This window comes from Microtus pennsylvanicus, chromosome 11 (assembly GCF_037038515.1).
Source record: "Microtus pennsylvanicus isolate mMicPen1 chromosome 11, mMicPen1.hap1, whole genome shotgun sequence".
Classification (NCBI taxonomy): Eukaryota; Metazoa; Chordata; class Mammalia; order Rodentia; family Cricetidae; genus Microtus; species Microtus pennsylvanicus.
Window position 1 is genome coordinate 48,796,951 of NC_134589.1, and position 25,623 is coordinate 48,822,573.

Consider the following 25,623-nt stretch of genomic DNA (forward strand, 5'->3'; position numbering starts at 1 on the left):
GGTAAGACTTCCCCGAAGAAGCTGAGAATGAAAGGCAGGTAGAAGAGAAGAGAGGAAGAAGTCACTGAGGTGCCGACATCTTTGCATCCTCCTGTCTTGGTGCCCCAAACAGGATTTAGCACACCAGGTAGTAAGCACAGCTCTATTGGGGACAGGATGAATGAATGAATGAAAGAGAAAGAAAGAATGAATGAATCAACGCTTTTTTCAAGTTGGCAGGGTTATGTCCCTTTTTCTTTACCCCATCTCCCTCCATAAAATGGCACTAGCTAGGTGTTCCTTGCGTGGTCAGTAGCAGCTGCTGGCTCCTAGAGCTGAGCCCGCCAGCTGCGCACGCGCATCCGCTGGAGGGCGAAAGTCGTTCGGACTGCGAGGACAGTGACCGCCTTCTTAGCCGTCCCCGTAGAGCGCTCAGGATGCGCTGGGTGGGAGAGGGCACGAGGAGTGAAATGGGTTCTGTGTCTAGAGAAGGGCCAACGCAAGGGGGAAGCCAAAGGATCCTGGGGGTGAAGGGACCGCCTCTAAGAGACATCCCTCCGGGATCGGGATGAGAAGGAGAGAGCTTTGGAGAGAGAAGCCTGAGAAACCTACAGGCCAGTGGAGCTTTTCATCTGGGACCCTTCGGAGCCCAGGAGAGAGCAGGTGAGGGTACAGAAATGATCCTCAAGTTTAAGCTGGCAGAAAGACCTGCACACCCTACGTAGTGCCGGCGTCCAGAGCAACGCCAAAGGGCTCGGCGAGCCCTGAGGTGCCAGGGTCCAGTTCCTCCATAGAGGGCTGCTGCCAAACACTGGACTCTGCAGACGCCTCTCTCGGCCACCGGGTGGCAGAGTCCCGGGTTAGACGCTCCCCACAGACCCCAAGGGGTGGCTCCGCCCCGGGACCGCAGGGAGGGCCCGCCATGGGGGGCGGAGTTGTAGCCGCCCCCAGTCCGGTGGGACCGCGCGGCCCCCTTTAAAGCTCGCGGAGCTTCTAGCTGCCTCTCAATCTTCTCTCCCGCCAGTCTGCTTCCCTTCCGCGCGATGGCTTCGGCGAAGACTTATGTGACCAAGTTCAAGTCCTTCGTGATTTTGTTCTTCACCCCGATCCTGCTGCTTCCACTCATCATTCTGGTACCTGACAAGGTCAGTTGCGTGTCTGGGCAGCCCGGCGGAACCCGGGTGCCCAGTGCAATAACGGGCACGGAACCCGGGAATGCTGAGCTGGAACGTACGGATTCCCCCCGTGCGGGGACAAGCTCCCCTGGGGTGCGTGCTCAGATGCTTCGGGCACCAGATGGGAGGTGCCCTGCAAAGTATCTGAGGGACGAAGGTGAACACATCCTAGAGCGCACCGACTGTAGGGCTCAAGAACCTTTTGAGCAAACACGGAGACCTGGAAGTTAGGACAGATCTGAACTACACAGAACCCGCCACAGGCTTAGCCTCTGATTCCGAATCTTCCCCTCAAGAATCCACAACCAGCACTATCCCAGCTCAAAGATGATGCTCGAGCCAGCAGGGACTCAGAGGGCTGGACTCCCCTGCCTGCCTTCTCTCTAGGGAACAGACATTCACCAGCTATAGATGCCTTCAGTTAAGGACCTACAAAAGTAGCATCACCTATGTGGTCCTGCCTCTGCCACATTATGATCCTGATTTTTGAGGCTCAGTTTCCCCATCCATGATTTCTATTTCTTTCCAGCTCTGAAACCAAGGAAGCCACTCAGAGTCCAAATCCTGCTGCAGCCTGAACCGCAGGTGGGGCTTGGTCTCCACTGCCCAGTGCCTGCTGTGGCTGTGGCAGGAGGCGGGACACGTTCCCAGAGCTCACGCCTTGGGTGGCATGGCACTGGGTTGCAGGGAAGCTGCGTCCCATGCCCTGTCCTCCTAATGCTCCTGGGAGGAAGGGAGAGAATGAATGGCCTTGGCTGCAGGGCAGAGAAGGGGCGGGAGCCCTGGCCCGACTCTCTTAGGCTGTGTGCAGCCAGTTTGGCGAGGCCAGAGCTCTTTGAAGCCTTTTGTGGCTGCTGGCTGCTCCTTCCTCCATCCCTTCTTTCAGCCCTTTCACTCTCAGCCCAGACAGGAAACCTTGCTCGAATCCTGCTTCCCCTCCACAGGCAGGTTTGGGAAACAGTGGGACTCTTCAGGGGATGTTTTGAGAGGAGAGGCGTGCACTCAGATGCCTGCGCTATTTACTTGACAGACCCCGTGCTCTCTGGGTCTGGGAGCTTTGATGGGTGGTACAATGAAGTGATTGGATTCAGACACTTTGAGAGTAAAAGGGGATCATTCTGGTTCCTAGGATGCGGGAAGGGAACGTGCTGTGCAGAGTCTCCACATGGGCCAAGGAGAGAAGGTCAACAGTGATGGCTCTTAGGTAGTCACACTGTGAGTGAGCATCCGCAGAGATCTGGGACTGTTCTTGTCCGTGGGAGGCAGCTAGGCCAGAAGGCTGTGATTTTAGCTCTGTTGGTGGGGAGTGATATTCCCTGGAATAATTATAGTCGCTTGGTTGACCTTCCTGGTAGAGGAAAGTATAACCAGGACCCCACTTTATCCCTGGTACATACATGGGGGGAGAGAGAGAGACACACAGAGACAGAGACACACAGAGAGAGACACACAGAGAGAGACACACACACAGAGAATATAAATAGTGGAATCAGGTTCCCATCTGCGGTGTATGTGTATATGCCCTTGGAATGAAGACTGGAGGGCTGGGAGATCACAGTGAAGTTTCTTCCAAAAGCTGTCTCCCCAGCACCTTCCCTCAAACTAGATTAGGTACCGAGAGCCGGGGCCCTGGCTTTCTGTTTTCACCCTCTGCGCCACTGTTTTGATCACCACCAAAGAGCACCCTGCCCCCAGTCACCATGTTACCTTCATTGTGCAAGAAAGCCCAGAGATACACAGCACTCACAGGAGCGAGAGAAAGTCAGCCAGACCCCACCCCCGGGCAGCCTGAGCACCATCGCCCCAACCCGATGATGACTCCCAGAACACGCTGCCCCCTATGGCTCATGGTCCCTCTCCAGGGGATCTTCTTCTCTTCGCCTTGCTCCTTTCCGGGCCTCCTCTCTCATCCACTTTTCCTACCCTTTCTCCGAGTTCTCCTCTGCTTTTAATACTCATTAAAAAAACAAAAACTGGTGACAAGTTTAATCACTTATTTTGTTAAACTTGTAAGAAACTCTTATTTTCACAAGTATAAAGTATCGAGTATAAAGTAAAATAAGGTACCCTGATCGCCCTATTATTAATGTCTTAATGGACGGCTCTCCAAATACCAATCAATTGATCTCTTGTCTTGCACGCATGCATGCACACACACACATGGGGGGAGTTTTGCCTACTTCATTTTTATTATGCAATGTGTAATGAGCAATATCAGGTCATTTTATTCAACACTGGACTACAATTGTGGCTCAGATTATATCACATAATGATGTCATAGCCACATCACTTTGCCTTAGTTGACAATAACGATGTCAGTCACCTAAGGGCACAGGGATAAAAACACGCCCCTTGGTGACTGATGTGTGAGTGCTGTCTGATGAACCCTCAGCCCTGGCTGATTGCACTGTGCATGGGGTGCCTCCTGAACCCCTCAGTGAGCGAAGGCTCTGTGCTGAGCGCTGGCTTTTAAACCCCAGTGCCTACCTCCATCTCAGCTTCTGTTGCCTTTCCAGACTACTTCCTCCCTTGATGGAGGAAGGTCATTGGTTATACCGGGCAGGCGGCTGGGGTGTTGGGGACGCAGCCCCGCCACCGCCCTTATTACTACAAATCTCCCTAGACATTTGTGTTTATGTGTGTGTGTGCATATGTGTGTGCTTGTGTATTGGGAGGTCAGAGATCAACATCAGGCTTTGTCTCCTCACCTGCCATCTACTCAGCTTCTTGAGACCTGATCCTCAGAGGCCTGAATTTGGCCATATAGGCTAGGCTGGCCTGTCTGCACATTCTGTGTGCTGGTATGCGTGTGTGACACAGCTGGGGTTTTGATTTGTTCTAGAAACCAAGTTCAGGTCCCCATGCTTGCATGGGAAGCACTTTCCCGTCTGAGCTCTCTCTCCTGCATGGCCACCCTCTGACTTTTCCAACTTCTCTTTCCTACTCTGCATGCTTCTCTGACACTGCGAGAATCTAGATCAGGGTGTGCCGAGAGGGTTGATGGATTATTCAGGGGCGAGACCTCTCCTTGATTTCCTGCTACTGGATGGAGACAAGGCCGTCAGCCCTGTGTTCCCTCCTCTTCGAGGGGCAGCGAAAACAGTCACAGGGCATCTACAGTCTGAATTCAGAGAAGAAAGGAGTTTCTGGTTGTCACACACTCTGTAATTTACAGATAAGGATGGGAAATGAGCTCAAGGAGGAACCAGGATTGGAAGAGGGGAGGATACTTGTGAATGACATTGTTTAGAATTGCTGTACCATGACAACACAGGCCGGCTTTCAGCGTTATTTCTTAAAACTTCTCTGCAACATACCTTTTTTATTACCCATGCCCAGAAGGAACCTCCACTACCACCCATCCCTGGAGCTCACCCCAGTGGCTTTCACCCAGCATCTATCCTATGAGGGAGAAAGGGAATGCCCCTCTTGGCTCTCTGACCACGGACTGATGAACGAGGAGGGAAGAGATTTGTTACCCACAGGAGATGAATCCCTCCCCACAAGCCCATAGCGACTCTGAAGCTCACATACCCTCTTCCAGAGAGGAGGGGAACCATGGGACTGTGGGAGGTTTTAGGGGAGTACTAAATGATTTTTAGGGCAATCCTATTAGTTTAAAGAAACAAAGAGTGGCCAGGGATAAGTCTATTGGGTTCCACAGAACAGACAATGTAATAGTGCCTGAGATGGAGGGCAATGGGATGTGACAAGTGTCCCTAAGGTATGTTGACAGATTTGGCGGTTTTTGGCTTTTATGTGACTAGTGGCTTTTTGTTGTTATTGTTTAGTCTTGCTTTGTAGTTCCAGATGTCCTGCAGCTCCCTGTATAAGCCAAACTGACCTCAGACTTAACAAATGTCCTTCTACCTCAGCTTCTAGATGCTGGAATTACAGGCATGCCCTGCCACGCCCTGCTGGGGCTTCATCTTCCTTACTGCCTTGTGAGTTAGTTAATGATGACTCAGAGAAGGGATCGGAGACAGCTGCTTCTTATTGGCTGAGCCCAACTTTAAGCAGACAGACAGCTTCAGAGTAGAATCTCATCCAGAATCTATTGTCTTCTACCTTCTGTCAGTTCAAAATAATCATCATTTCGGGGCAGCTTTGGGATGACAGTCCCTGAAGTCCTTCAACGGTCTCTCCTGCCCACAGCAGGAAGTATAGAGATTATGGAGATAGCTTTTTGATCCTATAGAGAATGCAACCACTGTCTGTTGGACGGAGGACAAGGTGATGCTAAATATCCCACTGTTTAGAGAACAGACCCCCACACTGAGGACTTGTCTCCTCCCCCGCCCAAATGTCAGTGTGTAGGCCTGGGAAACCCTACTTCATTGGATAGAGAGGTGTCCTGGGCCATTTATGGGGTGCAATCTCCCGGGTCATTTATGGGGTGCAATCTTCCTCTGAAAACATTTGTTTGCTTTATTGTGGTGCTCGGACAACACAGCAGGAAAGAGGGGGGCAGGGACAGGTTAGACTTAGGGACAGCCTGACTCGCCTTGTCTGTCCTGAGCCTTGGAGAGCCACGCTGCCTGGGACCAAGGCTCCTCCACCACACAGGCATCCCGCCTCCCCACCGCCCCCTATGAAGCTGGGATGCAGAGTGGAGCCTTCCAGGCCTCAAAACTGTCTCTTCAGTTTGTCAGGTGTGCCTACGTCATCATCCTCATGGCCGTCTACTGGTGCACCGACGTCATCCCAGTGGCTGTTACCTCCCTCATGCCCGTCTTGCTCTTCCCCCTTTTGAAGGTACTGGACTCCAAACAGGTGAGTAAACTGAACAAGGACTGGCAGCTCGCGGTCCTCCCCTGTACCCACCCCCTTCTCTGAGCCCCTCTGAACTCCCAAGGCCTAGAGGTTCAGTGGTGGATCTCTCAAGGACGAGTGTGCAGACAGACCACCCCGCGCTACCTTTAAAATCGCCATCTGCCTTGCTCGGCTGTCTAGGTGACTTGGGTAGCAGCTTTGGACTGAAGCAGTGTGTGACTAGGGATTACCCTGACGCCTCTGCCACCCTCCAGGTGTGTGTCCAGTACATGAAGGACACCAACATGCTGTTCGTGGGCAGCCTCATTGTGGCCTCGGCTGTGGAGCGCTGGAAACTTCACAAGAGAATTGCCCTGAGAATGCTGCTCTTTGTGGGGACCAAGCCCTCACGGTAAGTACACCTTCTTTCTCTGGCCACATGACTCTACAGGGGCCCCTGGAGAGTGGAGTGTGACAGAGTCAAACATCCAAGGGGAAGGGGGAGGCTTGGTCTCCGGGTCGGACAGAATCATTCTGCTTTAATCTTTGCGATTTAGGAGAGGAGAGGCTCTATATAAGACAGTGGGAATCTTCTAGATCTATGCGGAAAGCTACTCTAACTTCATGTGGGGTTGCTCTACCACACCCTGGGTCTTGCTAAGGCAAACTTCCCTGCTAAATGGGAGTTTGCTAGAACTGCAGCTGAGTTCGAGGCCTCCTTCTGACTCCACAGCCAGCAGTATATAGACATCAGCAATGTCTGTGAGAAGAGGGGAAGTCGGGAATCTATAGCTACTTTTCTCACATCTGTGACCAAATTCCTAAAAGGAAGAACTTAAAGGAAGAAAGATGGACTTGAGCTTTTAGCTTTGGATGGTGACCAGTCTGTGGCTGGTCTTCTATACCTGAGCAGAATATCATGGCGGCAGAAGTGTGTGGTAGCAGAAATTCCCCTACAACAGACAGGAAACAAGAGAGGGAGCCAGGAGCCAGAGGTCCTGGCAAGATACACCACCAGGACAAGCTCCAATGAATACTTCTTCCAATTAGGTCCCACCTCTTTTTTATTTGAGAACTTCATATGTTCATATAATGTGTTTTTATCCAATCCTCCTCACCCCCAATTCTTCTGTTATCCACCATATGCCCTGCGGTGTTGTAGGGACACAATGATATGGGAGGAACCGACCACTTTCTCATTGGACTTAAGGACTTCTTCAAATGATGAAACTCATGTCTGTACCACTGACTGGGCTCCGACCACACGGCTGGCTAGGTCATGGGCTCCACTTCTTACGTCTTACCACCTCCCAATGAGGCCAGCACATTATAAGTCCATCGAGGGTTTACTGTGTTCATTAGGCCTGAGCCCTCATGATCTCATGGTCTGTCCTTCATAATCACATTTGGAAGTGTTCTTGACTTCCCTTAACCCAGTCAAGCTGACAATGAAAGTTAGCTGTCATGAAGAAGGAGGAGGGAAGGGAAGAAGAAAGACAAGGGTGGGAAGAGAGCCGCTCAAACTGCCACCACATGTTTGGACACCTGGTCTGGAGTTGGCAGGAAGGGTGGCTCCAGCTCCTAGCTGTGCCCCGGGATGCGGTGGGTAGGGCACAAGGGACTCTGGCCTTCTTCTCTGCCCCTCCTCTGCAGGCTGATGCTGGGCTTTATGTCCGTCACGGCCTTCCTGTCCATGTGGATCAGCAACACTGCCACCACAGCCATGATGGTGCCCATTCTGGAGGCCATGCTGGAGCAAATAGTAGTCACAAATGTAGCTGTGGATACCTGCCAGGAGACGCTGGAGCTGTCTGACAAGGACAAGGCCGGTGAGTTTCCAGGTACGCACTGGCTTAGTTACTGCAACCGTCGCCTTTCCTTTTGTTACCAGATGCTATGACTACCTCCCTCCTCTCAGTCTCCCTGTGCCTTTCCTTTAGCACGCATCGAGGGAAGAAATAGGGAGATAGTTTGCTTATTAGTATTTGGGTTTTGGTTATCACATAAAAGGAAGATCCTTTACTCAAGCTTAGAACACTGCATTATTTAACCAGAGATCCTAACTGGTACCACGATAAAAAGCATTGACTATCCATTTGATAATTCCTTCAGGAATCTTTGAGTACCTGATCAATGCTCCTCACCCTTCCTACTCTTCCTTTCATTTGGGCTCTCTTCTCGGCTCTCCTTGAGCAGGTCACCCCTGGCTGCACTCCCACAGGTCTCGGTGTTTGCTTCCTACTAGACCCACAACTTAGAAGATGCAGGATAGGGTCTGCTTCACCCTCTGCCTAGTCCCTATTCTTCCCCAGAACTCTGCATGGGAGCAACTCAGGAACTGTGGCTACTGCCTGGTTTCTAGGGCCTGGGTGAGGTCCTGGCAACATGAGAGCGAACAGGCACACTCTGACCACTGATTCTTGTGGAGCTCCGTGGGATAACCTACGTGGACAGACTCACCTGAGTCATCTGCTCAAGGAGAAGCCTTAGGCAGGCTGGGCAGCATGGCAGCTCAGAGAGGGAGGACTTCACTAGGAGGAGAGGCGTCGGAGGTAGACCGAGACACCCTTGGATGCAGGGAGTGGCTTGAGCAGCACACAGGAAGGATCCAGGAAATAGAAATACATGCCTTAAGTTTCTGGGCTTGGCAAGTACATGAAGGTAATACCCAGGGAAGCCATGCGAAGGGATTGCAGAAAGGCAGATGGGACCTGACTGTGATTTGGGGGCTGGAGCTAAGGAATACATGTGCACCTGGCCAGGTGCGCACTTGACTTCACATTAATAGCAGAGTAAAGAGCTTCAGATGACTAGGTGGCTCTCAAAACTGACTTGGCTAATAGCTCCTTGTCCACCCTAGGAAACCAGGTGATATTTGAAGAACTCAGTGTGCAGAAGCAGGAGGATGAAGACACAAAGAACATGTACAAGGCTATGAACCTATGTGTGTGCTATGCAGCCAGCATCGGGGGTACGGCCACCTTGACCGGGACGGGACCCAACGTGGTGCTCCTGGGCCAGATGCAGGAGTGAGTCATGACTGTGCCTTTAGGAGACGTCACCATGGGTTTCTGAGGCTGGAGGTGCTTACTCGGCTCTCTTTTCCTCCTGTCTTGGCCCTGGAGCCATCAGTCTAGTAGGGTAGGAAGATGAACCCATATAGTCTCTGTGTCCCCACATTCCTGCACCCACTAAGAGTCTTCCCAGGGAATGGACCTGACATCCCGGAGCTCACAGGCAAGGCTGCTTTCTGCCATGGGACAAATCCAACTTCTTTAAAATGACTCTGGGCTTCTGTCTCAGACAGGGCATGTGATCTGGACTCCGAGCTAACATCTTAGGAAATGGCAGCGAGTTGAATTCACAGAGAGCAGACGGCTCTAAAAGAGCCCCTCCCAGCTCACTTACATTGGCTGATCATGGCCAGGGTCCTGTGATCTTCAGGGTCTACAGATGGCACAGAGAGTAGGGGCTTTGCAGTCTCCTTCACCATAGTCCCTCTTGAGACCTCGGGAGCACTACAAGAGTCGCTCTGAAGTGTCCGTCTTTGACTGCAAATAGACATAAGCTGTGAGGATCCCATGCATGGGCTCTGCCTTGTGCAGGGTGGGCTTGGAAGATCATGAAGGGGGAAGAAATCTGGGCTCCATCATAGGCTTTTCATGGTCTGCCGGGGGTGCCAGCTACAGGGATCTTCAGGCAGCTGGCAAATAAATGTGTTAATTGAAGTGTGTACAAATTATAATGGTAAGGAACAAAAAGGAGGAGGTGCCTCTTTTGTGTAGGCAGGAGCTCTGGGCAGGGGCTGAGAGGGCAGCTGGCACCGGAACTGAGGTGTGAAGGAGAGAGTGGCAGACAGGGCAGCAGCCAGACTAAGTCAAAAACTTGAGAATCAATAACTAGGATCTTTTCTGTGATCACAGGTCTAGGACTTTCCCTTAAATTCTACTCAAACACAATGGTTAAGAGCATTGCCTGCTCTTCCAAAGGTCCTGAGTTCAATTCCCAGCAACCACATGGTGGCTCACAACCATTTGTAATGAGGTCTGGTGCCCTCTTCTGGTCTGCAGGCATACACGCAAAACAGAATATTGTATACATAATAAATAAATAAATATTTAAAAAAAAAATAAATTCTACTCAAACAAACAAACAAAAAACCAGCCTCCCTGGGCTGTGTGGGGCAAGTTCTAGCTAATCAGGGCTAGAAGAGAGCTTAGGGAGGCAGAGCCTGGGTTGGGAGGAAGGCAGGGAGTGGAGAACACCGCTCCCACCCTGAGGAATGTTTAAGATTTGCTGTCGACAGGGAAGTCCCTGCAGAAACACACAGAGTGAGGTTTCAGAGGCATCAGTGCGCTTCCTGGAGCTGTCAGCCAGATTATGAGCGTGAGTGGCAAAGGTGTGCTTTTCCGGGGACTTGGGCTGTGCTTGCATGAGACATTCAGCAGGGTCTGTACCCACAGAAGTGTCCCTAGTCATTCATTCTTCAGTCTTATCTCCTGCTGGACCCCAGGCTCACGTGGCCAGTGGTCAGACCCATCCATCTCTCGGGGTTCATCTGCCTGACCTGCTCCCCACAGCTCAGCATGGCCGTGGAGGTACAGAGCAGCGTTTCTCCTTTCAGATTGTTTCCTGACAGTAAAGACGCCATGAATTTTGCATCTTGGTTTGGATTTGCCTTCCCCAACATGCTGGTGATGCTGGTGCTGGCCTGGCTGTGGCTCCAGTGCTTTTACATGAGACCCAAGTAAGTGTGGGCTGCCCTCAGGCTAGCACTGAGGGTGCCAGACCCCTGTACCAAGCCCTCAGCCTGCAAAGTTCTCCCACCAGGCGCTGTTTCTCCAGCCTGACCTGCTGGCTTGCTCTCGCATCCTCATCAGGTCTGGAGGCTTGCTGGACCTCTGCGTGTGTTGTTCCTTCAGCCCAAGAGGGAGACTTCCTACCTTCTGCCTGCTCACCTCCCCAGCACTGAAAGCCAGCTCAAGGGCTGCCCCTTTCCCGGCTTTCCCCCTCTTCTGTTCCTCCGAGCCACCACTGGGTGTATCACAGTGCTATGCTTTCACACCTGTCCTTGTGCTCCAGGGCCACCTCTTCCCTTGGCTGTGAACCAGGGCCCCTCAGACTCCTCCATGTCTCCTAGCCCAGGGAGCAAGAACAGGTGTGCCACCTATGTAGGCTAAGGGAATTGAAAGAGAAGGCTGTCTCCACATGCCAAGCCAACACAGCGGGGCTCGTTACCTTGGCCACATGGGTCTAGGAGTCCTCTTTACACAATCCGAGTTAGTCTAAGCTCAGACCTTCACTGCGTGCCTGTGGTGTTCTCAGCAATGTGCCAAGCCTGGAAAGTTTACCTTCCTATTCCCAGCACTGTCAAGTTCACCCAGAGTCACCTCTGATGCAGTCAGACTTTGGAGGGAAACTATAACATGAGACTGACAGAGAGCTATGCCCCCACCCCCGACACTGGGTTTCTCTGTGCAGCCCTGGCTGTCCTGGAGATCTGCCTGCCTCTGCTTCCCCCTGTGCCTAGATAAGTTGTTGTTTTAAAGGACATAAATTTACCAGTGGCATGAAGGTGACTATGTCACCCTGGGAGGGAAGAAAGTGAGGAGCTACCAGGGAACTTCGACCCAGAAAAAGCTAGGTATCTCTGACTCCACAGAGAAGACTTGGTAGAAAGGACAAAAGGTCTAGGAACCTGTGACTTCATTGGGGAAATGGGGCATTTGAAAAAAAATCTATTTTCTTCTGAAAGAGGAACCATTTCCACAAAACTCAGAGCAATTGCAACATCACTTACTAGCATCGAGCAGGGTTCCCCTCCAACCAACCCCCCATGTCCAGACTCCCCCACCTCCAAAGGGAAGCACTGATAGCAGCCCCCTTCACTCAGCTCCTTGAATATGCACCAGGACTAAGTCCTGCTATTCACTCATATCCATCCAGTGGGCTGATCCAGAGGGTCCCTTGAACCTGCTGCAGGTTGACATCTGTGTTGCCTCGTGAAGCAAAGGAGTTAAAGTGACTATCAGGTGTAGTGGACAAGCCTGTAATCCAGGCCTTCAGGAGTCTGACATAGGAGAATCGCGAGTTCCAGACTAGCCTGGACTACATAGTTAGATCTTGTCTCAAAGATGAAAACACAGGGCCAGCAATGGCCCAGGGGGTCAGTGGATAAAGGCACTTGCTGTCAAGCCTGATGATGTGAGTTCCATTCCCCATACTCAGATGGTGGGAGAGAACTGATCCTACAAGTTGTCCTCTGTCCTCCATACTTGTGCTGTAGCATGTGCACCCCCCCACACACACATGCGCACATACACACATACACATGCACACACACATGCGCACATACACACATACACATGCACACACACATGCGCACATAAACACATACACATGCACACACATGTGCACACACACATACACATGCACACACATGCGCACATGTACACATGAATAAACACACATGTGCACGTACACACATACACATGCATACACACATGCGCACATATACACATGAATAAACACACATGCACACATACACACATACACATGCACACACACATGCGCACATACACACATACACATGCACGCACACACAGATAAATGTAGCAAACAGACAAAATCCCAAGGGCCCAGAGTACTTGCATGTTACAAGGCTCTGGATTCCATCATCAGCACTGACAAAACAAAAGAAGGAAGGAAGGAGAAAGAAAGGAGGAAGGAAAGAGAAAGAGAGACACATCGCATGTCAGGCACTATTTTAAGTACTAAACATTTATGAATGAATAATCTTCTCAGCAACCTGGGTAGTAAGTGCTAGTATAGTTATTGCTAATATACAGATACAATAACTGGGGAGGCTATATCACCCATGCCACGTTGTAGAACACGGAAGTGGTAGGCTTGAGACTGGAGTCCAGTGAGTCAACTCCAGAGGTCGTGCCAAGGGTTGCTCTCCTGGTGTTAGGACTACCTATGGCCGTTTAACCTAAAACCAGAGGGTTAAGTATGTAGAGGAGCTGGCTGGGCATCGAGACTCTCAGAGCACCACCAGTCTCCCAGCTAGCCACTGACAGGGACGCCAGGGCCCCGAAAGCTTAGGGACAACCCAGCTATGGTTCCATCCAGCTCTCTACAGCTTCTACTGCTCTCAAGGGGCATGAGAAGCCTGAAGAGCACCTGAATATATCAGGACTTCTGACTGCAGGCAGTAGAGAAGCAGGCCTTTCTTCTACCCCAGGCCTCCTTGACATGCCACTCTAACTCAGACACCAAGTGTGGCCTGGCTCACACGTAGCCTAGTTTCCATTCCAGACCCATAAGGCAGAGAACAAACAGCTCAGCAGAAATGGCTGTGGTCCGCTGTCTTGGGCCACACCCTGCTTGGTGATCCCCCCACACAACTGTGGCCTCCTGGACCAGATCTGATGAAGACAAGAATCAAGTTTCCCAGTCAAAGAAGGTGCCTCTACCTTCCCTTGTGTCTTGATCAAGCTTTAGGATTTTCGTCTGAAGATGGGTAGCTGTACTAATGTCTTGGGAGAAAGTCTGTCTTGCTTGAGTTAAAGGGCAGTGACCTACCTTCACCCAGGACCACTAAGAATGACGTGGCCTGTTACAGCTGGCTTCCACTCAAGCATCCCAGCTAGCCTCAGCAGAAAACGGGACAAGTGTCCCTTCTGAGAGCTCTTCCCTCTGGTGCCCACCCAGCGGGCACGGTGGACCCAGGGATCCTCTCGCTTTCTGTGGCTCTGGAGCATACCCAGTTCACTGTGATGCACCATAAGGAGGCCATTCTTCTGCACAAGGACACTGTGGTCCCTAACCCAACTCCAGGCTGTCCACAGGAGCCAGTGGCCACCAGATGAAGTGAGCCCAGAGGAAAAGGTGCCCAGTTAAACTGAACAAGGGTCAGGAGGTTTAGTGTCACCCCTGTGGGGGCCAGCATCAGAAGAAGGAACACTCTGCATGGCTCCACAGTCTGTGGACCAGGAATGTTTCATCAGCACCAGCTAGGCCCAGGCTTCTCACTGCCTGTCCCATGCTAGGCCCACCCCTTATCCTGGAATAGAGGAGTCCTCAGAACAGCCCTGAAGTCTCTAGATGGCAAGTAGTGGCAGATCCGTGCTTGGAAGAGCATAGACTCTGGGGCCAGTGATGGCAGAGAGGTCCCCACCCTTGACAGCAGAGCCACCCCACACTTGAGGGCCTTCTGAGGGAGGCCTTCCCCAGTTCGGCATGGAGGTTCCAGCTGCTTCTGCAGACACAGGGGTCTCACTGCTGCCTTAAGTCCTGATGACCTAGTGTCCTTGGGGGTCAGCCATGCCCTCAAAGGTGGTTCACATCCAGCATGGCTGTGGGCACCAAATGCTTTCATTCAACCCAACCCTCCAGTGAATTTTGTGCTGAGCCCTGGAAGGGTTCTGGAGGGGAGAGCTCCCCAGGGACAATGCTCTTGGCTTTGCTCTACTGCTTTGAGAACAACGGAGGTGGGACATATGTGGAACACACCCACTGAGGAGAACCTGGGGCTTGCCTTTTATTCTTTACTGGCCCCAGTTACCCGCTCCATGCAGGCCAATCGCCTTTCTCCAAAAATTCCCCTCCTTCCAGCCACTTCAAGCCAGCACCTCCCCAGGGGAGGCCGTGTAAGCCACTCGGGCAGGCCCATCTGCCAATGGAACACCCTGAAGGGACCATCCCAAAGTAGAGCCTAGGCTGGCTTCCTTCCTGTCTTAGCCATAGCTGCCGCCTACCGTGGTTTCCTGAGTCCTTAATCCTACACCTCTACCTATCCCCTGTCTGGTCTATATCCACCTGGCCAATTCTGTCAGGGCCCTCTGCTTTCTCCTACCTTCCGGAACTGTTCATGATGGGAGCAAGATCCCAGCACCATGGAAGGCAGTTCCAGGCTGTGGTGGGAAGAGGAAAGCTTGAGGATCGTGTGAGGATGCTGTGAGGTCCTGCAGGCTATAGAACTTCCCCTAGCCCTCTCCCTGGGGACTCTGGAGTACAGTCAGTCTTCCCTCTGCTAACAGCTCCATCAGCTCTGCTGAGGAACACGATTAACACTTTCCTCCCACTCATCCTCGTAACCTCTCCTTTCCGTCTACTGCTGTCCCTCCGACCTGGCTGCGGTGGTGCTACCCCCCCCCCTTTGTGCCACCTCACCCCCAGCTTTGGAGGTGTTCCTGGGGTTGTGCTCTGGGTCTTCAGCCTCTACCTTTCAACGGTCTCTCCCTGAGATGATCTGGGAGGATGGGGGAAGCAGATGAAAATCAGAGGAGGAAAGAGGGAGGGCTGGGCCCCTCAGGACCCAGCATTCTGCTGTGAGCTGGCGAGGCCAGACTCTAGCTCAGTGCCCCTTAGTCATTCCATCTGCCCTGCTAGCCTCTCATCCTTACGTGGTCTAGACTTAAAGCATCTTGCATCTGCTGTGGGCTAAAGAAGAAGAGGAACAACGAGAAGGTTGCCTGCAAGGTGCTGCAGGAGGAGTACAGGAAGCTGGGGCCCTTGTCCTACGCCGAATGCAATGTGCTCTTCTGTTTCGTTCTGCTCATCATCCTCTGGTTCTCCCGAGACCCCGGCTTCATGCCTGGCTGGCTGTCCATTGCCTGGGTCAGTGGAAAAACCAAGTAAGTCGTTGTAGAGGAAGGCCTTAGTTTAGGATCTGCTATATAAATGCCGCTGCTCTCAGCAACAGGCAGCAACAGGAGGGTGCACCTTGGGCCCTATGTTCTGGAGCTGGGCTTTAGAGGGACATCCCATGGGCTTCGTTCTTCTTCAGTCAATCTTGATGGTGAAAGTTGCAGATGCCTTTGTTTTTGTGCCTCTCGCATGTCCCTCAGAGGGCTGAACTAAAAATGCTTGGTTAGCAGGGTGGCCAGAGCCCTGGTATAGTTTATCAGACTGGAGTAGGTCCCTTAGAGCCATGGTTTCTGCCATCTTACTTTCTTATCTTTCTTTTAGAACCTCTCTAAGAGGCAGCAAGGTTACTTGCAAGCTTAGTGGGTGGGAGCACATGTGGATTCTCCCTGGCTTTGGTGGACCGCATATAAGAAAGGTTGAGGCGTGACTATCCTGGCAAAGGCAGAGGACACGAGCCGGGAGGTGGCTGCCTGCAGCTGGCTACTCCATCTCTGTTACTCGGCTTATCCGAGGAGTCCGTGAGCTCCAGTGAATCCAGAAGTCTAAACCTCCTGGTTAGGAAATGAGGAAGTTCACTGATGACTCAGTGTAGGCTGATGGGGGGTGGGCAGGGAATGAGACTCTGGGGGGTGAGTGATCACCCCAAGTTGGTAGTCAAGTTTTTCAGGGTGTTGGTTCTAGCCAGACTCAGTCTCCCACCAACTCCTAACCTTGCTTTTGGGGCCTCTGTTTTTCATACCTAACAGAGCCCATTTCCGCCTAAAGGAGCATTTAGACACAGAACTGTGGGTCGGGGCAAATTTGTCGTATGTCTGTCACTGAGTTCCTACGTGTGCTTCCCTACATAGTTATGTCACTGATGCCACAGTGGCCATCTTTGTGGCCATCTTGCTTTTCATTGTACCTTCACAGAAGCCCAAGTTCAACTTCAGCAGTCAGACCGAGGAAGGTAAGGCTTCTCTCGTGACTTTACAGCCATCATGATTGGGGCCCTGAGAGCATAGGGAATTCTGTCCTGCTGAACATGACTGGTTATGTTACAAAGCCTAGGGAAATGGAGATCTTTAAGATATGTAGATTTTCTTTTTGCATTTCAATACCTGAAATCTTATTTATATATCATAACAGGCACAGAAAGGCTTTCAAATTCTCCATAACGATGTTAATATTTTTTCTTCCTGTTTTTGTGATATGCATATATACTATAAAGTTGGCATCTAAGCACACACAGCTGGAACCCTGCCCCTTTGCTGTTTTGCTTTTATTGGCTTGGAATTTCACTGGAAATGTTCCCACTGTGCTATAGCTACCAAACTCACCTTCTTCAACACTTTATCACATAGAGGGGCCCTGGAGCCATCCTACTGTGGAGTATTTTGGCACTTTTTCTTTAAAATTTTTAACTTACTCCCCATCCCCATGTGTGTGTGAGAGAGAGAGAGAGAGAGAGAGAGAGAGAGAGAGAGAGAGAGAGACAGAGACAGAGAGACAGAGACGGAGACAGACAGAGAGAGAGAGAGACGGAGACAGAGAGAGAGAGAGAGAGAGAGAGAGAGAGAGAGAGAGAGAGCGCCAAGGTGCATGTGTGGAGGTCTTTTGGGAGCTTGGTGAGAAGTATCTTTATTCTCCCTAAGCCAACTCACCAGCCCTGAACTTTTCATTGTAAGTTAAATATTCTGGAAATGGCTTTTTCTTTGAAGGTGTTTCTTGAGGCTAAATCCCTAGCAGTGCTACTGTCAAGGTAAAAGAATGGAGATGCCCTTAAAGACTTAACAGTTTTTAATAATATATGACCAAATGGCTTTTCAAAAAGGTGGTTCTGACTTACTATGTCCTCAGCCAAGAATATAACCAAATCCTCCCCAGCAAGAGGTACAGCAATTGTGGCAAATTTTAGCTAACTGCAGGTATGCACTGGTACCCCATTATCTTTATTGGCCTATTTCTTCTGATTACATCTCTTTCTTTCTAATGCCTGTATGCACACATGTTCATGTTTGTTCTTTTTCTTCACAGAAATGAAAACTCCATTCTACCCCCCACCACTGCTGGATTGGAAGTTCACCCAAGAGAAAGTGCCCTGGAACGTAGTGCTGCTCTTAGGGGGAGGATTTGCTATGGCAAAAGGATGTGAGGTATCTGTCCAGCTCTAGATGGCCCTTGAACTCTACTGAGAGGTGGCCAACGCCACCATCCCCCCTCCCATCCCTGGGCTATCTGTCCCCACCACAGAGTTGCATATTCTTTAAGCATGGGACTCTGTGCTGTCACCATGAACAGTGTCCTGAAGGGGGAAGCAGAGAAGCAGGAGAAGCTGAGGACGCTCTAGCCTTGATGAATCCTAGGAAAAATCTCTCGAATTTTCCCCGAGTGTTCTCACCATGTCCTTTGGGTCCTCCACTTGCTGAACTTCTTGTTGACATGGCTTCAGAATTTCAAAACTGCTCTCTAGCTAAGTACTTAGCAGCATAGGAGAAGATCAGCTTTTAAGGGAAAATGCAGTTTATCTCCAGAGCAGAAGGGGCTGAGCTAGCTTAGGGCTGCTATCATCCATCCATCCATCCATCCATCCATCCATCCATCCATCCATCCATCTCATCCTCTCTCTCTCTTCCTCCCTCCCTTTCTTCTCCTTTCTCTCCATCCCTTTCCTTCTATCCATCCCATTGCACTCATTCACTCTTCCTTTCTTCTTTCCTTCCTCCTTATTTTTTCTTAATTCTTCCTTCCTTCCATCCTTCCTTCCTTCCTTTCTTCCTTCCTATCCATGTATACATCCACTCAACACATCCAGCCATCTTCCCATCCATCCAGTAACATAATGTAACAGATAGACTTGGTCTGTATTGCGGTTTGCTTAGCATCTAGGACAAATCCTGGTGCACAGTGAATACATGCATGCCATTTCTTTAGTGCTGGGGATACCCACAGCCCGATATATAGATTATATATTTATATAAGTTAATACATGTTTCAGATGAACAAATCCACCAGTCTAGTTACTTCTCTCTCCACCACTCCTCCACTCGCTAATTTGTTTCTCCATCTGGCATTTTCTCTCACCTATCAAAATTTCCTAGAATGTTCCTAGTGACAGAACAGGCACAGAAGTTATAGAGGACATTGAGACATAGTATCTGTTTTTGAAGACTCCAAGGCCTAGAGACTTAGGTGCATCTACAAGAGCATTTTGGGAAGAAGTGACATAAGATGAAAGAGGTACCTGGTTGAGGCACTGAGTTTGGAGAGGCCAGCAGAAGCCTGCATTCTAATGCTCTGGTTTCAGGAGAGCAGGCAAAGAAAAACAGCCAGGAATGAGTTGACTCAGATGTACACTTGAGAGCAACCGTCCTGAGTGTGGGGTGGCGATCTGAAGCCAACAGGGCTAGAGAAGAATCAGTAGGCTCTTGGTCTTCATCTCACACCTCCTCTGAACTTGGCCACTTTCTCCTTGACACTTGACACCATGTGATCTCCAGGGTACCTCTTTCTTCTGCCTTCCTTCTTCTGTTGTTCCTCCTCAGCTTCCTCTGCTGGCTCTTCTTCAGTTCTCCCATACCTGTGATCATTTTGAAGGCTCCGCCCTTGGCCTCTCATCTGCTTCTTGCTCTTGTCATCCCATCCAAGAGTGCCAAGGCTAAATCCTCAGTGGCCCAGATCATTCTTCCAAGCCTAGAGCATGTGGAAGACTGAGGGGAGAAGTTGGGTAAGAGCCATTCTAGGGTGACTTGTGGCTGAGTACCAGGAATTAGCAGGTCATGAACCCTTCACCATGACTCCCAGCAGCAGTGGCAGGTGGATCCATTCACTAGCTAGGGATCCCAGAAGAAGAAGCTAATTATGGACCAAAGAAGAGGAACCTAGATGGGGCCCTGTTGAGCCTGATGTGCCCACAGGACATTTGGACAGGAACTTTCAGATAACATCTGATGTTTGAATCTAGTTAATAGATCAGCTGAGCCACAAGCAAACTTGTAGGAACCAAAAGGTTGGGGAGGATGAAAATTATAGGGATGTATCAGATTACTTATGTGCACGTGGGAGAATTGGACATGGGGTGGACTGAGCTCCCTGGACCCTGAGGAATTGTAAACCAGGAGCCCCGAAATGATAACACTCTGTGCTTCCCAGGTCTCTGGGCTCTCCGAGTGGATGGCAAGGCAGATGGAGCCCTTGAGCTCAGTGAGACCTGCCACCATTACCTTCGTCTTGTCCTGTCTCGTTGCTATGATAACAGAGTGCACAAGTAATGTGGCTACCACTATGCTGTTCCTGCCTATCTTTGCCTCCATGGTGAGTAACTCTGCCTGAGAAGGGCAGAACATTCCACGGGAAGTTGTGAACCCAGGACCATTTCCCGAGTCTCTAGCGAAGCAGTAAAATTAGGATCCAAAGCATCACCAGCCTTGAAGACCCCGATGTGGTCCTGGCTCTGCTGTGGTCTTGTGCACACTTAGTGACCCTGGTCCTAAAGACCTCTCTCACTGCATTGTCCTCTCTCTCTCTCTCTTTTTTTAAATTTTTACCACTGCCCAAGGACGAGACACTCAAACTTCATTGTATCAGTGAGCCAGATGGTTTGGGAGAGGGAGGAAAGATGGTTGTAGGTCCAAGGTGACTTAGTGAGACCCTGTCTCAAAAATTAACCAAAAAAATAAAAAACCCTAAAAACAAAAGCCAAACTAGGGATATAGTTGAAGTGGTAAAGCACTTGTTTAGTGTGTGCAAGGTCCTGGACGCAATCTCCAGTTACACACACACACACACACACACACACACACACAACATCACCACCACCACCACCAACAATAACCACACAACTACTATATTAATCTAACTACCTGAGTTACTTTTCAGGATGATGAGAAGAGGGCAGATATCCCTGACTAAGACCACAGAAAGAAGCCCAGGGGATGTGGGACTTGAGAGTGGGAGGATTGAATAGGGCTTTCTGCCCAGAGGAGGAGAGGGCATGCCTGAAGAATGCCCAGGAAGAGAGGGGTCGCTGGGATCTGAGGCAGAGAATGGACGTGATAGAGGAATGGCTGATGGAGGTTGAATCCAGAATTTACAGGAAAGCTCAGCTGTGGGCTGGGAACTGAGGAGGAAGCAAAGCCTATAGGGAAATGGGCTGTCATGTTTTTATATTCCCTCTGTCGGTCATTAAAAGTTGTACTGACCTCAGCGAGTTCAGGAAAAGCCAGAAGACCTGAGCCCTGTTCTAAAGGTGTGCTGACGGTCCCCTAACCATCCATGAACCACAGAGAACCTGAACAAGGGAGCCATCAAAGCCCACCCTGGAGAGTAACAGGGAAAGAATGTGGTTAGTCCGAGCTCAGAGACAGATTCACAGAAGATCTGAGTCCAGTGACAAAGTTGGCCAATTTTCATCCAAGCAGCCTGGGACATCCAGTTCCAAAAACCAGATCTGAACGTTTTTTTCCTTTGATTCATGGGGAAGAGAGAAGCGTTTAAAGTAGCAAGGGAACTGTCTCCTTCCCTAAGCAGGCTGCCCAGGTGAGGGTGAAGGAAATGGAGAAGGGAGAGGTAGGGGAAGAGGAGGAAAAAGAAGACAAGGAAAGACAGGAGGACTGGAGAGGAGAAGGGGAGGAGGAAGAAGACAGGTTAAGGAGGACAGAGAGGAAAAAGAGCAGAAATGGCAGAAGGAGGGTCTTTTGGTGCTGGGCACGCAATGGGGATGCTCCTCTCTTCAGCAAATGCTCTGACTTTGTCATCTCCTGTGAACCCTGTGAGCACCAACAGCCTCAGCTAGGCAAATGCAGGCTTTGACCTAAGGAGGTAGCTGGGGCTTTTGAAAATAAGCCCTTCTATGGGACTGGAAAGATAGATCAGTGGTTAAGAGCATTCATTATTCTTATTATTATAGGACCTAAGTTCAGTTCCCAGCACCCACATGGAGGCTTACAACCATCTGTAACTCCAGTCCCAGGGGATCTGACGCCCTCTTCTGGCATCCTCAGGCACTACTTGCACATCACACACACACATACGTTCAGACACACTCATCTACATAAAGTAAAAAAAAGTCTCAAAAAAGGAAGAGGCTCACCATTAAGGTCTTTCATGTTCCTGCCTGGACATCCACAGTGAAAGCGGTGAGCATTAGGCTGTTTGTACACAATGTTTGTACACACAGTTTGTACACACAGTTTGTACACACTGTTTGTACATACTGTTTGTACACACTGTTTGTACACACTGTTTGTACACACTGTTTGTACACACTGTTTGTACACACTGTCCTGCTGTTGCCGGCCATGGAGACAGCTGCCTGTGTTTTGATGTTAAATCATTACAGTGAGATTTCTGTAGGTATGTTTATACATGGCAATATACATGATAAAGAGTCCCTCTGATAGCTGTTAAAATTACGTTATTTATTTATTCACTAAATATACGATGAAGGCCAACTCTGTGCTCATAGACGTAGTAGAAGCTTAAAATGTAAAATGAAAGAGGTGGGTACCAGGTTCCCAGTACAGAGCAATCCCACGGAAACATTTGTAGGTTACAAGGCAAGCAGATGGTTCACGGGATATTTTAAGGTTCAGTGTAGTCTAGAGGTCCAGTATGGCCTCTGGCTCACAGCAAGTGCTCCCCCCCCCCTGTAAAATTAATGCACTAAATTGAGGGGAACTGGAAAGGCCTCCAAGGGAGGTAGTCTCTGAGCTCAGCCTTTGTGGTCAGGGGTTATCATATAGAGAAGTGCGAAGTTCATAGGGACTAGCCAGACACAGTTGTGAAGGTTGGAACGTAAGCCAGGCCTCAGGGAATGCTTCTGAAGTATGGCCGGGGGCCTTGTGCGTGTTCTGTGCCGTGAGCTGCCGGGTTGTGTGTCTCTCCAGGCTCAGTCCATCGGCATCCATCCGCTCTACGTCATGATTCCCTGTACCATGAGTGCGTCACTTGCCTTCATGTTGCCTGTGGCCACCCCGCCTAATGCCATCGTGTTCTCCTACGGACACCTCAAAATTGTTGACATGGTAACAGCTCCTTTCATTTGCTCCTGTTGGATGTTTCTGGTATAAGGGATGTCCTGCTTATGAATGATGCGTGAGTTTCAAGAGGATGGCGTATGGGGCTGGGGAGATGGCTCAGTTGGTAAAATGCTTGCTGTGCAAGCACGAGGACCTGAGTCTGGATCCTCAGCACTCACACAAAAAGCCAGGCATGGTAGTGCATGTCTGTAATCCCAGGACTCAGGCGGTGAAAACAGAAGGATCTCAGGGGCTCCTTGGCCAGCCAGTATAGCCAAATCAGTGAAATTCAGCTTCATGAAGCAGAGGGTTGGAGAGTTGGCTTAGTGGTTAAGAGCACTCACTGTTCTTACAGAGGACCCAGGTCCAGTTCCCAATGCCCACATAGTGGCTTATAGCCAGCAGGCATGCACATTGCACACATGCACGCATGCAGGTAAAACACTCAGACACATAAAACAAATCTAAAAAACATTTAAAGGTGGAGAACTATAGAGGAAGACACTCAACACCAGCTTCTGGTCCCCACACTTGCAAGCATGAGCGAGCACACCTGCACACACACAGGGAAAGGATAACAGAAGGATCTCGTGTGATCGAAGAATGCCACAGAACACCTAGACTTATATTTGGCATTTCCATTTATGGTGTAGCCTTTCTTATTTATTGAAATGATCTGCTATTTCATATCAGTTCTGTCCCATGGAAGGTGCTATCTGGAGAAACTTGTGGGTCTCAGGGAAAGCCTGGATGAACACTTGGAAGGGATGGAATGGGCCCTCACATGACAGCAGAATTCACAACCAGCAAGAGCCCTACAGACATCCAGGAGGGGGTCGGTAGTCAGAGAGGCTTGTGGGGTGTCTGAAGACGGGATGTATGATGGGGAGCCCGTTTGCTTAGGAGTCAATGATGCCTTGGAAGCAAACACGGTTAGAGGCAGAGCATTTCGAGCCAGGTTTGGCTTTCTCACCTCTGATGGGGGAAGAGTAACTCTGTGGCTCTGGGCTGGGTAAGAGTGAATAATAGGTGAGCTGGGGAGTCAGACCGGTCCTTACCTGGAGCACTCTGGGTTTCCTCCGGAGTTTTCTTTAAGCACATGAATCTCAGAAACCACAAGCTGCAAATCTGATTCTGAGTCCCAGCATAAAGTCTGCGCTAGGGCTTTGGGGTGATGACTCATGATAGTTAGGAACGCATGCAACCTGGGTGGCAGAAGGAGCTGGAGGGTCACAAGGAGTGGCGGATGTCTCACATCATGTCTCCGAAGTCACTTCCCAACGCCATGTAGGGAACCCACCTGAGCTGACTCCTTCCCAGGGATTCCTTCAGCAACAATGATGCTTGGATTGCTTTGTCTGGGAATGAGAGGGGCCCAGAATGCAGGAACACGGGGCCCAGACAAGACCTGAGTGGCCAACCGATCCTGTTTTTATTCTGTAGGTAAAAACAGGATTTATAATGAACTGCATTGGAATCGCAAGTGTGTTCCTGTCAGTCAACACCTGGGGACGAACCATATTCAACTTGGATGATTTCCCTGACTGGGCTAATTTGACAAGAATTAACACTTAGGAAGAGCCATAGGAGCACAAGCATGGCCCCCCACCCTTTTGAGGACTATGGACCTTCCGGCACACCTTGCACAAAACTCTGGTGCTCAGACCCACGTGTGATCCCATGATGCCAAAACCCCAGAAGATCTAGCCAACTAGCCACCTCTTTCTCTAGGCTCAGATTCAGGGACGGCAGCAGGGGACTGAAAGATAGGCTCAGAAGAGAAGTGAGGCCCTTTGGGAGGTCATGGGGGCCATCTTTCCTAGGACCCTGCTGTCTCCTCTGGGACAGGCAGGAAACAGGGACCAGGACTCAAGATCTTGCACCATGTGACTTTGAAAGACTGCTGGTCCCATGCTGGGCTCTGGTTCTCACAGGTTTGTTCCCATGGTGTCCACATGGGGCTCAGATCAGCAGGATGAGAGCTCAGCCCCTGTGCCTCTTCAGGATGCCCCGGATCATCTCTGTCACTCTGAGGGGACTTCCTATCTACGACCGAACTCTGATCTGTTTAAACAGCTTCTCACTGCCAGAGTGAGAGTCGGAGTCAAAGCCTCCTGAAGACTTGGACCCTACGTGGCGCCATCACCAAAGGCTGAGCAGCCTGAGGTGCTAACATCACAACATTCCTGCTCACCCTTGGCTGACCTGTCTTATTACTTGTCTTGTTTCATATTAATTAACAATTCAAACCCCTTTCCCAGCTCCCACTGAGTCTCCTTCAACCACTAGATCCCTTTATTGTCTTGGCCAGAAACTGCTCAGCCCCCTGGCCCAGGCTCCTGAGAAAACCCCTGTTTTTCCAGGGAACTCGGTTTGATTCCTCTGGGAATGCTATTCCTAACAGCCCAGTACAGCTGGGATAACACTCTGAGGATGGACAACGTGTCTCTTTGGGGGGTGGTATCAAAGTGGGCTGCCTAAGCCTCCCCTTGGCTAGATAGACCCAGAGCAGATTCAACAGCTCATCTCTAAGTTGTGGGCCACTAGTCTGTCCTGCTTCTCTGGGAATGCCTTTCCCCTGCTGGCTGTAAATTGTGGCCAGGCCTGGTGGCAACAGTGTGGCTTCGGCTGAGAGATGCTTGTTGGTTCCAGACCCTACCAGAGTAAATCAACTGACCTGGCAGTATGGGAAATTACTCCAGGGTGTCCATGGGAACCCATAGGACCCCTCACACGAAAGGGAGACAGGAGAGGAAGTTCTCTCTTGTCCCTCAGTGACACTTTCTCCCCTGCTGAAAAGAAACACTGGTGGGCAGATAAGGTCCATGGATGCCATCTTTCTGGGCAGAAGATAGTATGGGGATCCAAGGAAACCCCATCAGAAACCAAGTATGTGCCTGGTTCCGTGAGAGGGAGAACTCCTGACTGCCCTGTTGAAGGCTTACTCTGGTCAAACACTCTGCCTGCTGTGGAAAGTTCCAGCGTGCTGACTGGTCTGTGATTTTGTGCCTTGTGGAGGAGACAGAGGGAGGTGGATGAATAAACAGTTACTCTCTGTCCACCTC

At 50.4% G+C, this 25,623-nt stretch overlaps 1 protein-coding gene across 3 annotated transcripts; it reads left to right on the forward strand.

The window, feature by feature from the left end:
* The first annotated feature begins 538 nt into the window (after window positions 1-538).
* On the forward strand, window positions 539-25,623 carry Slc13a5 (solute carrier family 13 member 5). 3 transcript variants are annotated; one of them, XM_075991767.1, is made up of 13 exons: window positions 539-642; window positions 1,004-1,124; window positions 5,799-5,927; window positions 6,182-6,318; window positions 7,560-7,735; window positions 8,767-8,935; window positions 10,531-10,653; window positions 15,326-15,547; window positions 16,409-16,509; window positions 17,577-17,695; window positions 19,692-19,853; window positions 22,427-22,564; window positions 24,002-25,623. In XM_075991767.1, the coding sequence occupies exons 1-13, from the start codon at window positions 548-550 to the stop codon at window positions 24,131-24,133; spliced, it is 1,824 nt and encodes a 607-aa protein (XP_075847882.1). In that variant the 5' UTR covers window positions 539-547; the 3' UTR covers window positions 24,134-25,623. The 3 variants fall into 3 exon arrangements, with proteins under 3 accessions (XP_075847882.1, XP_075847881.1, XP_075847883.1); XM_075991766.1 differs by having other exon boundaries at window positions 7,560-7,747; window positions 24,002-24,265; XM_075991768.1 differs by lacking the exon at window positions 539-642 and having other exon boundaries at window positions 923-1,124.

Bases quoted from the DNA above. Each gene is read 5' to 3' on its own strand.
- Slc13a5 (XM_075991766.1), top strand. From the start codon at position 548: ATGAGAAGGAGAGAGCTTTGGAGAGAGAAGCCTGAGAAACCTACAGGC. The intron at 6,319-7,559 runs GTAAGTACACCT...CCTCCTCTGCAG, and splicing joins GTGGGGACCAAGCCCTCACG to GCTGATGCTGGGCTTTATGT. The intron at 19,854-22,426 runs GTGAGTAACTCT...GTGTCTCTCCAG, and splicing joins TGCCTATCTTTGCCTCCATG to GCTCAGTCCATCGGCATCCA.